Source organism: Calypte anna, chromosome 2, assembly GCF_003957555.1.
Source record: "Calypte anna isolate BGI_N300 chromosome 2, bCalAnn1_v1.p, whole genome shotgun sequence".
Classification (NCBI taxonomy): Eukaryota; Metazoa; Chordata; class Aves; order Apodiformes; family Trochilidae; genus Calypte; species Calypte anna.
Window position 1 is genome coordinate 32332578 of NC_044245.1, and position 16595 is coordinate 32349172.

General features: G+C 41.9%; 1 protein-coding gene across 4 annotated transcripts; it reads left to right on the forward strand.

The window, feature by feature from the left end:
- Nucleotides 1-2347: 2347 nt before the first annotated feature.
- On the forward strand, nucleotides 2348-11401 carry NUP42 (nucleoporin 42). Of its 4 annotated transcripts, none has more exons than XM_030445247.1 (8): nucleotides 2422-2505; nucleotides 2949-3160; nucleotides 3543-3794; nucleotides 5063-5157; nucleotides 5478-5554; nucleotides 7545-7631; nucleotides 10408-10492; nucleotides 10623-11401. In XM_030445247.1, the coding sequence occupies exons 2-8, from the start codon at nucleotides 3102-3104 to the stop codon at nucleotides 11174-11176; spliced, it is 1209 nt and encodes a 402-aa protein (XP_030301107.1). In that variant the 5' UTR covers nucleotides 2422-2505; nucleotides 2949-3101; the 3' UTR covers nucleotides 11177-11401. The 4 variants fall into 4 exon arrangements, with proteins under 4 accessions (XP_030301106.1, XP_030301109.1, XP_030301107.1 ...); XM_030445248.1 differs by having other exon boundaries at nucleotides 2949-3132; nucleotides 3536-3794; XM_030445246.1 differs by lacking the exon at nucleotides 2949-3160 and having other exon boundaries at nucleotides 2348-2505; nucleotides 3536-3794.
- The last annotated feature ends 5194 nt before the right edge of the window (nucleotides 11402-16595 follow it).

Sequence of the window (16595 nt, forward strand, 5' to 3'; positions counted from 1 at the left end):
TGGTGACGCCACAATGCATAGTCCAAGGGCTATCAAAAGTGACTTTAAGGCCTTGGGATAGTTGGTGAGAGAATCTGCAGGTGGTTTTTTCCTCTCCCAGTTGCAGGCAGCAGTGTGAGAAGAAACCGACACATCCAGCTGATTAATGCACAGCTCTGTGGCAAGGAAGGCAGGAGAGCTGCATGACCAAGTCAAGGCCTGCTGGTAAAACCCAAGGGCAAGAAGGAAATGCACAGGCAGTGGTAGCAGGGACAGGTATCCTGGGAAGAGTGTAAGGACACTGTCCCGTTGTGTAAGGATGGGGTCAGGAAAGCCAAGGCATGTCTGGAGCTGAACTTAGCAAGGGGGGCAAAAAGCTTCTATGGGTATGTCATCCAGAAAAGGAAGGTCAAAGTTTTACCTCCTACTGATGAGCAAGGCTGGACAACTGGTAACAATGAAGAAGTTTGAAGTACTTTTTTTGCTTCAGTCTTCACTAGCAAACTCTCTTCCTACACCTCTCAGGTGAATGGCCTGCAAGGCAGGGGCTGAGGGTGAAAAGTACTTCCCACTGTAAAGATGGTCAGGTTTGTGACCACCTGAGGAACCTGAATATAGGTGAATCTATGGGTCCTGACAAGATGCATCCCAGAGTCCTGAGGGAATTGGCTGATGTAGTTGCCAAGCCATTCTCTGTTATATTTGAAAAATCGTGGCAGTCAGGTGAAGTCTCTTGTGTCCCTTTTTAAAAAGGGTAGGAAGGTGGATGCTGGCAACTACTGACCTGTCAGCCTCACCTCTGTGCCAGGGAAGATAATGAAACATTATCCTAGAAGTTATGCTGAGGCACATGGAGGTCAGGAAGGTGATTCAAGACAGGCAGCAAGGCTTTCCTAAGGGCAAGTCCTGCCTAACCTCATGGCCTTGTGTGGTGGAATGGCTACCATCAGTAGACAAGGGATAGAAGCTACAGGTGTCATTTATCTGGATTTCTGTAAGGCCTTTGACACGGTCCCCCACAACATCCTTCTCTCTAAATTGGAGAGGTGAATTTGGTGGGTGGACTGTTTAGTGGATGAGGAATTGGTTGGATGGTCGCTTCCAGAGGGAAGTGATCAGTGGGCTTCATCTCCAGATGGAGATCACTGACCATTGGTGTCCCTCAGGAATCCGTATTGGGATGAGTACTGTTTAATGTCTTTGTCAGTGCCATCGTGGGATGGAGTGTACCCTCAGCAAGTTTGCAAACGACACACCTGAGGGATGGGATGCTATTCAAAGGGACCTGGACAAGCTTAGGAAGAGGGACAGTGAATGTGATGAGGTCCTGGGTCAGGGGAAAAAGCTTTAGTATCAATGGAAGCTCTTGGATGAAGGTATTGTTATCAGCCCTGCAGAGAAGGAGTTGGAGGTGCTGATGTATGAAAAACTGGGCATGAGCCATCAGTGTGCATTCTTAGCTTGGAAAGTCAGCTGTACCCTGGGCTGCATGAAGGGCATGGCCAGCAGGTCCAGGGAGGTGATTCTGCTGCTTTCCTCCAGCAGTGAGACCCTGCTTGGAATACTGCTTCCAGCTCTGGAGTCCTGAGCTGGGAAGACACACAGAGCTGTGGAAGAGAGTCCAGAGGAGGCCACCATAAGTGATCCCAGGGTTGGAGCACTTCTATCAGGAGGGGCTGAGAGTTGCAGTTGGGGTTCTTCAGCCTGGAGAAGGCTCAAGGGAGACATTTTTATGGCCTTTCAACACTTACAGGGGGCACAGAAGAAATATGGGGACAGACCCTTTAGCAGGACCTCTTGCAGTAAGACAACAAACATCTTTTCGAACATCTTTAGTTGGGCTTTGGGACGTTCTGCCCAGGGCAGTGGTGGAGTCACCATCTCTGGAGGTATTTAAAGGACTTTTGCACCTGGTCCTTAAGGGTATGGTTAAGTAGGGAGCTTACGGTGTTGGTCCAAGGTTGGACTGAATGATCTTGGGAAATTTCTTCCAACCTAAAATATTCTGTGATTTTGTGACAAGAGGTAATGCTTTTAATGTAAAAGAGGGAAGTTTTAGACTAGATAAAAATCTTCTTTCTTTTCACTATGATGGTGGTGAAACACTGGAGCAGCTGCTCGATGCCTCATCCCTGGAGACATTCCAGGTGAGGCTGGAAGGGGCTCTGAGCGCCTTGCTCGCGCAGAGGATGACCCTGCTCACTGCAGGCGGTCGCACTAGGTGACCTTTTAGGGCCCCTTCCCACCCGAACCATTCCATGTCGCTAGGATCAGCGGCGCGGCAGCCGTCGGGCACTCGGTGGCTGTCGCGACAGCGTCCGCGGGGTAGAGCGGGTCCGCCATGCCCCGCCCCGTCCGGCGGCGCCCGCCTATGACGCCATTGGGCGCGGTGTGGCGGGGCTGCGGGCACCATGGCGATCTGTCAGTTCTTCCTCCAGGGCCGCTGCCGCTTCGGAGAGAGGTGCTGGAACGAGCACCCCCGCGGCGGCGGGCGATATGGGCCCTCTGCGACCCACCAGCACCACGGTACCACCGAGCGCGGCGGCGATGCGGCCGTGTGTGTGTGTGTGTGTGTAGCTCAGGGCCGCACGGCCGCCTCTGAGGCCTCCGGCCTTTGGGGGGAACCCCCGTGGCCCGTGTTGTTGCCGTCGGGCTGTCGGCGGGAGCATCTGCTTGGGCACTTGTAGAGTTACTGGTAGAACTTGTAGGCTCATGAAGGGCCCGGAGCACAAGGGCTGTGAGGAGCGGCTGGGGGAGCTGGGGCTGTTCAGTCAGGAGAGGAGGAGGCTGAGAGGAGATCTTCATAGTTCTCTTCAGCTGCCTCAAGGGAGGTTGGAGCAAGGAGGGAAACAGCCTCTGCTCCTTAGTGAACTGTGAAAAGAGCAGAGGGAATGGGTGGAAGCTCTGCCAGGGGAGGTTTAGGCTGGATGTTAGGAAATATTTACAGGTTGTTTTTTCATTGTATTCAGATACACTCTTGGGAAGCTTTTCATTTGCGAGAGACATCATGAGGAATGCCATAGAACAGAGAGATTTATGGAGAGGCAGTAACACACCTGCAGTTCCTTGTCTTTACACCTGCTGAAGGAGAGTCAGAGCCCACCTGTAGCAGACTCAGAGACATGTTCATGGTCTTAAAATTAAGCGTGGGAGGTCTGTGCTGTGCAACAGAGCCACTGCTGTAAGCTGTATTGTCAATATAATGTCAGTTAATTTCTCTTTTTTGCTGCTGGGGTAGTTACGTCATGAAACAATGTAAGAAAAACTAAAACAGCCTCTTTTGTGCAGTGCCAACGAGTTAGTGATTGATGTCACGTGGAGTTCAAATTTACATCTGGTTACACAGCTACCCAGGGTAACTCAGTAGGTTTGCTACATAATCAGGGTTAATTACAGGGTTTGCTACATAATCATGTTAACTCGTTAGGAAAAAACTAAATTTTCAAACTTTTGATTGCTAGCATAAGAATACTTAGAGTTTCTGTTGCTGTTGTATTGTTTAATATCTTTATGATTTAAAACTTCTGTTGTTTGCTTTTGGTTTTTTTTATTGGAGGTACTAGCAGAGGAGGAGGATGGACCAACCAGACCACCAACCAGAGATACACTAATGTTATCCAGCCCTCGACCTTTAAGTCTAATACATGGGGTGGCAGCAGAGATCAGGGAAGAGGATTTTTTGGGTCCTCTGATTTTGGATCATCAGGTGGCAGCAGCAGCAGCAGAAATGCAGACTTTTCACAGAACAGATTCTCTTCGCTAATGAACAGTCAAAATATTGCTGATGGCTACAAAGATGAAGAGGAGAGACTTCTGTAAGTTATAGTCCTTTTCCTCTGGAAGTGTTTAGAGTTAGCTGTTTAAAAGCTTATTGTCTTATGACAGATAATGCAGAAGGTGTGATCCTGAGGGCAAAGCTGGGACACGTAGTAAGAACCATAGAAAATACAACTTGACTTGTGCTGGCATGGGAAGAAAACAATCCTTGTTTTGAACCTGGGTTGGGCAGCTAGACTACTGTGGTACCAGTGGTATGGTATTTAAGTTCTGGGCAGAAGGATAAGGAAGGAAACAAAGATTTCAGTACTGGAAAATAAGGGATCAGAGCCCCTTGGTCAGCATTTCAACCATTTAAAAAAAATCTCAAACCTCTCTGAGAAAATGAGCAAGTTGACCTGTTTTCCTGACTCTTAGGGCAACAAATTGTTCTGCCAATAGCAAAATGATTGCAACTTGTTTTCCTATGCACATGAGCCTTGGAGACAACTGAGAGGACCAGCAAGGTCAAGGCAATGACAGTGTGGGTGACAAAAAGCAACAGGCAGGGTGATTTCCTGAAGAAGCAAAGTTTTGGAACTGCTTTCTGTTATTTTATTAAGGTTACATTAAGAAAAAGCATAACACGTTATTGATTCAGCTTCTCAAACTTGAATGTATATTGGGTTGCAAACATCTTAAATACTTAGAATCTTTAGTTCTGCTTTTCTACTTTAGTTTTCCACCCTTTCGCTCTTTATTTACATTTGGATTTACTTTTGTTAATGTCACTTCTATTTCTCTGCTTTTGTGATGTCTGGGTTTTTATGCTTTTGATTGTTCTTTAAAACCTTATGTGCAACGTATATCTCCTTTTTTTTGTTTCCTGAATTTTGCTGTTTAATACTGTATTTTTGTTTAAAATGTAAAATCATGGAGTAATCTGCTATGGAGAAGGCTTTAAATTCCCATTTAAATTCCCATTAATAAATTAAAAACTTAAATTCCCATTACAACATACGCCATACAAAGTTTAGAAAATACTTTGCATATGTTGGGATTTTTTTTTATAAGATCTGGTTTGATTTGCTTGCAGTTAGAGGATGAAGACATGCTTTGAAGGGACGTTTCTTTATCTTGCAGAATAAGGGCCTTTTATCCACAGAGAATATTTCTCTTGTTCATTCTGACTAGTGTCACACTTCACGAATTTTCATGGTGGCAAGAATTTGAATTTGAATTCAAACTAAGCAATTGCTTCTGGTGGTTTTCTTCTGACCACATCATTTCATCTTCCTGTGTGGTCTTATTTTGTTTTGTTTTCTAGTGAATGTGTAGTGAAAGACATGGAAACTTGGGAATCTTCAGGACAATGGGCACTTTCATCTTATTCACCAATGGAAAAGAAGCCGAATGTCTCAGGTGGGACATGGTTTTAGTGTTGCAGAGTATTGCTGCTATTTAGGGTGGGTTTTACACATCGTTGTGCCTCTGTGGAACTATTTGCAAGGTGATGTTTGCCTCATGATGCAAGAGAAAGGAATATGGTGTTATGGCAAATTCATATTGAACATATCTTTGAAGTTCTGTAATGAATCCTTTTTTGTGTTTCCAACTGTTATTGACTTACTACCATTATAATGTCCCAAGGCCCATTGGGACATTATCTTTGTAATTGTTGAGAGCACCCAGAAGTATTTACATATTTTCTTGCAGGGTTTTGATTCCTTCTCTCCTTTTAGGCTTTTCAGATTTCTCACCAGAAGAGTTGCGTCTGGAGTATTACAACTGCAGAGCAAACAACAACATTCAGAACTATGTGAGTATTTAACAAATGCTGGCTTATATGGACACCCTGGGGGATAGGACTTGTTACTGTTCTTCAGGTGACAACTCTTGACTCATTTTATTACTGAACTCTAGGAGGCTATTGGAATGTCAAAATACTTTTAAAATACTCTGCTCCTAATAGAATGCAAAAATAGGTGCTAGTCTGTAGCTTCCTATTTCTGCCTGAGATCACAAGCTCAAACTATCAGACCTGGGCTTCTAAAACTGGTGGCTTGAACACATCGACACATCAGCTCCTCCAGAAAGTGGTGGAAATAGACTGTTAGCTAACCTCAGTTAAACATCCAGTCTTTTCAGTCTGGACACTCTCTGTCTTAGTTTTGTCCGTGTTCTTGTGTGTAGAAGCTGGTTGAGTCCTCTCTCAAAAGTTTAACATTCTCTGGTGCCATTAGTCTGATTGTTACAGAGAGGTATTTGGTGATTTAGGCCAAACAATGGGAACGTTTATTGGACCTCACTGTTTTACATACTTTTATTGCAGGGAATTAATGCTGAAAAGAACAGTTACATTTAAAGGAGTATACACATTTCTAGAAAGGAAGTAATATGAATGTTTTTATGTAAATATATCTATATGTAGATGTCTTGTTCCTCCCTCATAGTCCTATCAATATCAAGGAAGCTAGTGCAGTTTGATGTGCTAGAAAAGGACTCAGGCTGTTGGATGGACACAAGTTACTAAATCAAGCTGTATTGCTTTCTTTCCTCTTCCCATTGGTTCTGAATTATACAAAATGAATGACTGTTGCCATCACTCTTGCTTCATGCATTTAGAATTACCATAAATGCATTTTCAGAGACAGAAGAGAGATCATTTAAAAAAAAACTAAAAGCAAAAAACCTCTTCAAAAAGATGCACTGAAACGATTAAACAATACATTAGTCCTGGCTATTAAGAAACAAAATGTTTGTCATCTCAGTGGCACACTGAAGTTCTTAAAAGTCTCAGCCTACAGTTGATAGCTGTGTGACATGGTTAAAGCATGTGTTTCTGTCCTTAAAGTGGGTCAAATTCTGAATTTGCTAGTCTTGTATGAGAGCTGATACCAAGCAACATGATCTTTCAGCATGTGACTAGACACAAAAGAATTATTGATATTTGTGATTGAAAACCCTTTTCAAATTTAAGGAATTTATTTACAAAAAAGATTTATTCCACTCTTGCAGGCATTTGGGATATTATGTGGTTTACTTAGTTTTTAAGGAAAATTTGGCCAAGCTTCAAATAAGATGTGTTGATAAACTTCCACATAGGAAATGCAGGTTTGAGATTCCTGAAAAAGGAGTTATCTAATGACTTTATAATTTCTTGTTTAATACCTTAATCATAGTTATCAGACAGACACAGGTACTACTTATTGCCATATGTTCTATGCATTAACCTATTGAATCACATTTAAGGGGATGATTTAAATTAAGGAAGTTAATTTCTGCAAAGGTAAATATTTCAGGATGATACTATTAAAGTGTTTTGAATTATGTTGTGAAAATAGGCTTTTTTCTTTTCTGACTGTTGAAGAAGCTAAGGACTTAGCCCAATGAGTGAGCATGTAAATAGACAAGCCAGAAACAAAACAAGGATTGAAGTTTGTTCACCTATACCTAAAACTGACATATTTTGTGGGTTGTTTGTTGTGTTTTGTTTGTTTGGGTTTTTTTGCCAAGCACCTAATTCAAATAGAGCTTAGATTAGAAAGCATTAGGATGTTTTTTTTTAAATATAATTGTTACATGAAGTGAAAAAAGTTGCTTTAAGGGCATTGGTAAAAGACTTGAAAGGCATCCTGTGTTAAAAACTTTCAGCTTCGCACCTTGAAGGCTCAGGAAAGCAAAAATCTTGTCAGCATAAGGAAGTTTCTTTTCTAATTCTAGAAATATTTTTGTTTAGTTGTCAGATCACTCAGTTTTTAAAGTCTTCATCAGTAATAAAAATGTGATTTTTATTTTCCCTTTTTCAGATAAATTCTGTCCAACAGTTAGTGAAACAATGGAAAAGTCAGCTGCTTCAGTTGAAAACTTTGAATGCATCAACAAAAGCAGCTTTGGTAAGTGCTAATAAAAGGTAAAGTGTTTCTGTTCCTGATGTTATTTGTTATATTCATCTTGGGAAAATGCTTTTCTTAGATTCACACAGAATGTCCCATTATTTTAGATACATTCCACCAAACTGTCCTGAAAATGCCAATGTCCATTTCTGCTAGAGACTTCTACAACACGAAGTTGTTATATGCCACCTTGCTTCTAACAGGGACATCTTGCAAGTGTTCCCTAGAAACTTCAGTTGTTACCAAAGCATTTAACTGCACTTCTAAGTAGGTGATAGGTATTGCTTCAAAGATCACAGGATACTATGTTTTACAAGAAAACATACATGATTCTTTTAGGGCATTCTTGTTTGCACCTAAATAGCTGAGACAGGACAATGTTTGGTTTCTAGATTCATTGGTAATTTCATGGTAGATCTATGAACTTCGCCAAAAATCTCAGCTAGAATGTCAGATGTGTTGTATTTTGGCACTGCAGCCTTGAAAAACATCTGGCATGAAAGTGTTTGGCTGACTGGCAGCACAAAAACTTTGAGAGTAATCTTAGAATGCTCCAAAGAACATTAAGAGAAAGTGGAAAGGGTGCAAGGAGGAACTTACATGAGAGAATAATGGTTGCTGTTTGAAAACCACCCCATCACTCCATCTGTTTTTATTTTGTTGGGGTTTTGTTGTTGTTGTTATAGGCAATAGAAGTGTGACTGAATATTCTTAGCACTGCCTTGAGTCAGATGAACGTGAAAGTCTGTGAACACAGTTTTGGGTCTTATATCCACTTTTCTCTGGAATCATTAAATCAGTGAATTGCAGACAGGTGTTGTAAAACCCTTTGGGTAACTAAGGAAAGCAGTGAATTGAGATGGTTCCATGTTAGTAAGGCAGCAGCTGCATCCCAGGTTGTTTGGAATACCATCATTGCAAGCCACATGAAGGTAACTATGGCTTCAGGTTGGGATCCAGTTCAGTGTATGTATACAGTAAGAGCAGAATATCCACCCCACCATTTTTTATCTTGTGCTCATATTGATTCTTCCAAGGTATAATTAATCAGGAAATGAGACCAGAATTGTTCTTCAGCCATCGTAGGATAAATAGAACATTTTGGTACTACCAGAATGAGAAATTGATAGATAGGTGAGAGAGAACTATTTGGGTAAAATTTGAAGATAAAAAGTACGGTTGTTCCTGGGAAAGTAACAAATGTGTGAATCTAGATGTGTCAGAAGGCTTGGCTTAAAGCCAATACTAAATAATCAGGGAGACAGTAAGTTAATGAAGTGGGGTCTGTATGAAGTGCATGAAGTTCTGGTCATACGATCCTACCCCTTGGTGTAGTGAAATGAGGCAATCAGTGCCACTAATTGCCAGGTAGTTGGCATGAGCTTGTGTTAAGCCCACCTGTGCCTGATTAAGGCAGGCCCTAACTGCGCATGAGCAGGATTAGGGGGCCAATAAAGGCTCGGCTCACTCCTGGGTACGCCTGCAGAGAGATTAGCTGCTTTGTCTCAGCACTGCACTAACTTGGTTGTGCCACTAGAGCTCATCACCGTTAGGGTGAGGCTCTGAGTCTTGAACCCACGGCCTCAGCATTGCCCGCATTCTCCACCAACCAAGTTAGTGCGGTGCTAACGTCTCTGCAGGCGTACCCAGGAGTGAGCCGAGCCTTTATTGGCCCCCTAATCCTGCTCATGCGCAGTGGGGGCCCGCCTCAATCAGGCACAGGTGGGCTTAACACAAGCTCATGCCCACTCCCTGGCAATTAGTGACACCTGGTTGCCTCATTTCACTACACCTTGGTATGTTCTAAGGGTCCCCCCAGTATAAAAAGGACCCCTTGGAGCAAGTCCAGAGGAGGGTCATGAAGATTATCAGAGGGCTGGTGCACCTCTGCTGTGAAGATGGAGTTTGGGTTGTTCAGCCTGCAGAACAGAAGGCTCTGTTCTGCTCAGAAGGTCTCTGGGGAGACCTTATAGCAGCCTTTCAATACTTTAACAGGACCTACAGGAAAGCTGGGGAGAGACTTTTCACAAGGGCATGTAGTGATAGGACAAAGAGGAATGGCTTTAAACTGGGAGATTTAGATGAGATATTAAGAAATTCTCCCTTGTGGGAATAATGAAACAGTGGAACAGGTTGCCCAGGGAAATTGTGGCTGCCCTCCCTGGAAGTGTTCAAGGGCAGGTTGGATGGGGCTTGGAGCAACCTGTTGTAGTGGGAGGTGTCCCTGCCCATGCAAAAGGGTTGGAACATGATCTTTTGAGGTCCCTTCCAACCCAAACCATTCAGTGATTCTGTGTTTAATGTTGAGGGTGAGATTTGAGCATAAGCCCAGAAGACAAGATGTGCCAAGGTGAGAGAACAGATGTCAGAGCAGTGACACAGAGAGCAACCTGACCTAGTTGAAGGTGTCCAGTCTTATTGCAGGGGGTTGCACCAGATGAACCAGAAGTCCCTTCCAGCCCAAACATTCTATGATTCTGTAGGATCATAAAGCACTAACTGAGATGAGAGAGCATGATGAGATGTTCAGGTCATTGACTGACAGACAAAAATTTGTAGATTGTAATATATTTTTTCTAGAGGGTCTTGCAGAGTACAGCCTTAAAGCATTTTGTCCATAGGTGTAAGAGCATGCAGTTGTGACAAAAGCAGTGTGTAAAATCTAAGTTTTATTACATTGAAGAAAAACAGAGCTGCACAGTCCAAGTATTTATTGAAAGACATTTTCCCTGTTTTGGAATCCAGTTTTCAGTTATGTGTTTGGAATTTTTTTAAGCTATCTGAATTAAAGAACACAGCTGCTCAATCATTGCCTTCCTTTGGATTTGGAGGACAGCAAACATCAAGCACTGGGATGCCAAGTAAGTTCCTACATTAAGAACTAACAGTTAAACATTTCCTTGAGTTTTTCTTTGTTGTCTAAATACAACAGTGTTTTAGTATCACAGGCAGTGCACATTCTAACATTTTTTATAAATCTTATAATTGCAGCCTTTCCTGTGAACAGCAGCAGTAGCAGTGCTAGCAACTTCTCCTTTAAAACAAGTTCCAGTCTTGTCAGTGCATCATCTGGAAACACCCCTGCTTTTGGGAGCTCTTCTGGAGGTTTCAGTCTTCCTGCATTTGGTGTCACACCCTCTCCTAGTGCATCCCATGCTGCTGGGTTTGGCAGCTCAACAACTCCATCTGCAGCCTCCTTCTCGTTTAAAACTTCTGAAACAAGCAGTGGTTTTGGAGCTTCTGGGTTTTCAGGGTTTGGCAGTTCTTCTGGGAACTCTTCAGGCAACGCTTCACTTACAGCCTTTGGAAGTTTCAATGCTGCTCCCTCACATCCAAGCAGTGGACAGACTGCCAGTGCCTTTGGACACAGCATCACATCCACAGTTTCTGCAGTCACAAACACTGCTATCTCGGAGAAGTTATTTACACCAAAGAGTGAGTTATCAGCTGAAGAGCTGAAACAATTTGAAGGAAAAAAGTTTACGATGGGGAAGATTCCTCTTAAGCCACCACCATTAGAACTTTTAAACATTTTAGGCTTTTAATTCTTCCTGAAATAAAATGGCTTTGTCGTTTCTCCGATACGGCAGCTACAGAGTTCTCTGGTTGAGTAATAGAATGTTTCCATTTAAGTTAATTTTAATTTCATTTCGAAGTCATCTGCAAGAATAATCTTACAGGTGTAAATATTTTAACACTGTATTTTATCATTCTCATTTTGGAATGGCCCTTTTAAATCCAAGAAATGAACTAATGAAAATAAAATTTAAAGTTCCCTTTTATATTTTGTTCTGCGAAATTATACTAGGAAAGCTTTGTCAAAAGTAAGAATGCTTTGGTGAAGAATTGCAGAAGTGTACCAACAAAATATATACCTCAAAATTAGTTTAATGGTGTTGGGAAAAAGGTGGAACACTCAATTGAGAGGTCTTATATTTCAAACACTTTGTCAGACACAACTTATTTATGGGCTCAGGATGCCAAGTGGGAGCTAATACTGCATAGTGTGTAACTAAATCTGAGTTCAGAATCATGACTCAAAAATGCACGTTATGCTCCCTTATGATGTGAAGACACTCAATCCCAGGGAAGTACTTTAGATGGCATCCCAATCCAAAGGGAGGGCTTCTGCTGACAGCTGTGCTGCTTCAAGGAGAATGGCTCAAAGTGGGTCTCCAATAGGGACTCCATTTTATAACCCTTGTTGGATGTGAACTGTTGTCATCTGTTGGTTGGGGGGGGGGGGGGGGGGGGTGTCTCCTAGGTGGGCTTATTGGGCTCAGGTGTATGGGGGGTGTGATGGGGGTTCTCTGCCTCCACACAACTGACAGCACAGGAGCTTCCCACCCAGCCCCTGATACTGTGCCCTTAGACTTGCAGGAAGGAGAGAGGAGTGCTCCTGCCACAGATATTCACAGCCTGCTGTGAACAGAAGGCTGCAAAGAAAGGGATGCAGTGCAAGACCACTGCTAGTTGGAACATGTTGAGTTTTGCATCTTATTTAAAGGCTTCGTGCAGCTTTTGGCAACTGTGGTTGGAGGCAGAGGCCTCCTGCATGGTCTGTACCTGGCTACATGTTGCCTGGGAGTCAGTTACCCCTCCAGCTTGATGTGCTTGAGGTCATAACACATGCATTAATGTAATTCAGGGCAGGGAAACAACAGCCTTGAAAGCACTCAGCACGACTAAGGAGCTTGTGGTTTGCTATTTGGACACCTTTGATAAATTTTTTCAGCAATTGCAAAACTACTTACTACAGTTATGTGAACTGATAGAATTCTGTTGTCCAATTCTCAAAACTTGATGCGTACATTTATTAGCAATATAAATTTTTCTGAATTGATGATATTAAGGTACATATTTTATATGAGGTATATATAACAAGGTATATATATCATATATTTTGCCAAGATGATCAAAGCAGGGGTCAAAAATCTTCCAGAGGAGGTAAAAGAGTCAGGGGAAGAGAATGTTTGTTCTTGACCAGGCCTGCCTATTGATAGTTTAAAGTTACCAAACCTCGTATTTAAGAAGAGAGCAAAAGTTTAGTCTAGGACATTCATAAATTGATTGTTCCTTTAGCACTTGAAGATAACATTCCAGTTATGGAATGGACCCACAGTTGGACTTAAAACTTCACTAGAGTGGTTGCTTTTGATGTTAAATGGGCTAAAATCTCCAGTCTAGCTGTAGATTACCTCAGCAGGCTGTTGCTGCTCAGCTGCACTAAGAGCTTTCAAGGTTAAAAAGCACACAAGCACTTTTTAAAGTGGAAATGCTTTTCCTTAAAAGATAAAATTGCAGTGCCATGAAAAGTCTGAATAATTACTGGTTGTACCCAAAAAAGCATTGGCTAAGATGTTGTCAAGCATTATTCTAACCTATAGGGACCTAGGGGGAGAAGGGAATTTTGAAGTCGTAGGTTATTTAACCATTAAGATTAAGGTTAAAGGAGGCATTCCTAATTTAGGTGACAAATTCTAGAGAATCACATTTGATGAATTTTTTTTTGAGCAAATACATTTTTCTCAGCTCATGTCCTCACCCACAATAATAAAAAAAAATAAATCAAAAAAGTCACTATTACAGATACTAAGACTGGGTATTTTACCTCACTTAGACTTCTGAGCTTCTAAAAAGATAGAGAGCAGTGTGATATGACATAGCTAGCAAAAGGCAAGACATGCATTTGGCTGCAGGAGCAGAGATAAGGACTGGATAGAATAGAAAGAAATAGGATTGCTCTAGTGGGCTTACTAAACTGCAGAAAATAAGTAACAATTTGTCAGCAGATCAATCTTTCCCAACATTTACACTGTATTTCATTTCCGTTGCTGTTCTGCTTTTGGTGTGCTTGATATCAAAGTTGGTTACAAATACAAAAATAGATAAATAATATCTTCATTTTAGCTACAATTGTTATATTTTTAACTTTTCCTTTTTTTTTTTGCAACTGTTTTTTTGTTTTGTTTTTTTTGGTATAGGCTGCTCTCCAGAAAGTCATGATATTGTGGTCTGGCATATAAAAACACATACAGGGGGACAGCAAGCTTGCAGATCTCATGAGCTGTACCTCATTTTAGAACAGAAAACAGGAGGTGACCAAGCAAAGAGGTGTAGCCTGTCCTGATTAGTAGAAGAACTTGGTCTGTGTATTAGGGTAGAACATTTGGTCTCCATGTGATGTTTTTAAGTACTTCCCTTACTTATAAATAACAGGATTTATGAGTCACTGAAATTCCTGCAGTGTGGTACAAACAAGTAATCTGAAGAGAGATTTCAAGTTTTTGTTTCCAAGAGATCATGGATTAATCCTCAGACAGCAGCACTCAAGACTGGCTGTACACAGGAGAAAAACCCTCCACTGCCCCAGCAGAAGCAGCAACCCAGCACCTATCAAATGGAATTTTCTCTGCCTTTTTTTTTCCAAATGATACTAATAGCACTGGGGGATCTCAAAGCATGAGCTAGTAGCAGAGAAGAGGGGGATAAAGACCAAGGGAGCATCAGAAAACTCCACAATTTTGCTTGAAAGTTAAGCACTGTGTGCCCTGTGGTTGCACTGTATGCAGCAGGAAGTGGCACCAGAGCCTTACATTGAATGAAGGAAGATGGGCTGCAAATAATCAACTTACCAGATTTAAGCCTGAGAGAATAAAGCTAAGGGCATCAACAGCAATAAATTAACTTTCACAATTAAATTAATTTCACAATTAAGCTCTCACAAACACATTTGGGAGGGAAGGAATACAAAAGGCCTATTAATACAGGAGCACTGAAGTGAGACTGATAACTCTGAAATGGTGGAAATCCATTTTGAAAATACTTAAAACGAGGGACAGTTGAAAATCAATGAGGACATAATGCAGTTACTGATAAAAGGCAAGTAAGAACATATTTGTGAAATGTGAGCTTACTGCAGCACAGTGGGAGTCCAGATAATGTGCTGCACTGGTCAGTAAGGGAGCAGCTAATGGATTTGCCATATTTCTGATAATTATTTAGATAAGTGGTTGAGCACTAGGGATGTGCTAGCAGACTGAGGAATATGACAAGAAAAGGCACTTTGTTGATGACTACAAGTAACTTGAGACTCTAAAGAGAGAGCATCTGGCTTCTAATAAGGTATTTGATACAGGCATTTAAGAGGCATCAGGTATTTGTGTAACAGCAATTAAAATTAGTAATTAATTGCAAACATTGACATGCCAGTGAATGCTTTTTGTTAATAGCTCACCTCCCACATCTTAATGTAGAGGACAGAGAGAACTGTAAATTGAGATTACTGGAGAACAGTGGAGGAGAAAAGTTACAGTTTGTATTTAAACACTGTAAGTAGATATCTAATAGTATTTGATCTAATATAAGCCAGCAGCTGAAGGAAAAATCTGAACTATTCTGAGAGACAGAGAAAACTGTTGAGTTGAAAAGTGGTGACAGTAAGTAAGATCTGAAGCCACAGTGGTTGAGATCAGTAAAATGCAATTTGAGCTGAGTCTCCTACAGCTGTAGCAATCTCCTCCTGTGGTAATGCTGAGCTTGGTTATGAGCACACAGCTGCCAGAGAGCTGCCTGATGGAGATGCAGAGAGCAAGCAAAGCAGTTGCCAGTTACAAATGAGGATTTAGGAGGAAACTTAAGGGCTGAATAATTAGTGCTAGGTGAAAGCAGAGACTGTGGCATGGAAGGACTGATTTATTGAAAGGGCACCCTCCCAGAAGGGAGAAAGCAGGACTTTTTTAAGGCATCTTGACTAGCAACCAGAAGATGTGGTACCTCCTCAGCAATATTTTAGGAAGTTTCCCAACTTGGGAAATAAAGTGCTTTTCTTTCCCTGTTAAGATCTGGTCAAGCCAAACCCAAAACTCTAGAAAAAGAATCTCTTACTTGTCTGGACTAACAGAACATGTCCCCAGGGATGTATGTAAGTTTAAGTAGATCTGATCCCCTGCCTTTGAACCAAAATACTCCAGCACTTGGGAAAAGAGTGACATGAGGACAGGCAGCTGGATGTGCCTGCCACCTCTCCTGGGAATGGTTTAGGGGGCTGCCCATAAAGAGGGAACCTCTCCCCATGGTGTTTAAAGAGGCGAATTAGCCCCCTAACACTGGGAGTGAAAATGCCTCTTGGTCTTGAAAGTCTCAGTTGCAATTGCAGGGTTTTCCTGTTAAGAATAACCAAGTGAAAAACCAGAGGGTAGTTCTCAAAAACAGATCCTAAAATGGAGGGCAGAAGAGCAAGGTTTTAATGCCAGCAAAGCTGATCAACATTTTTGTTTGAGTACACAGACTGCTTTGTACTTTACTCCACAGACAGCAGGGTTTGTTCTTACCATGTCGCAACAGAGACATAAGAAGTAAGTTTTACATCTTACCCCTTCCAGCAAGCAGATCTGTTTTGTTGCTAATTGCATGGTAGTCACCAGAAAAGTGATCTGGTGGGTTTAAAGGACCTGCAGCAATTCTATCCTGTTCCACCTGAATATCTGTTTCCTTATGCGAGTGTGTGTGCTCTTAGCAAACAAAACACTTTCTAGTCAGCATCAAGTCATGCTTCTGTAAGTCTTCTGTGGAGCCTTATCTTTGCAAATCACATGAAATGTGCCCATTGCATATACCCTAGAAAAGAATCATATTAGTTCTCATTAAACATAGTAAACCCACCCACCCGTATGAACCAAACAAGCAACATTTGTGTGTGTGCATATAAAGCCACATCACATCGCTTTTAAAGGGAGACTAATGAGCTATGGTTTGGACCCCTGGTAGCTTAGCTTTTCTGTCAAACCAGTGCTGGTGTGCTTTTTCTCAGCTTGACAAATGTCTGTGGAGTTCTGGCTTGTGATGCACTTTAATATTAAAGCACTCCATATAGTCTCGTGAGATTTTATGGCTGTACTTTCCTTCTGCAAGTATGGGCTTCTCTTGAAGTGTCTGTAGTTTTGAATCAGAGCTAAAAATCTT

What these genes read in the sequence shown, in the direction of transcription:
- NUP42 (XM_030445246.1), top strand. Translation starts at nt 2,391, where the DNA reads ATGGCGATCTGTCAGTTCTTCCTCCAGGGCCGCTGCCGCTTCGGAGAG. An exon ending in AAAGAAGCCGAATGTCTCAG is followed by an intron (nt 5,158 to 5,477) that starts GTGGGACATGGT and finishes CTCTCCTTTTAG; the next exon opens with GCTTTTCAGATTTCTCACCA. An exon ending in ATCAAGCACTGGGATGCCAA is followed by an intron (nt 10,493 to 10,622) that starts GTAAGTTCCTAC and finishes TTATAATTGCAG; the next exon opens with CCTTTCCTGTGAACAGCAGC.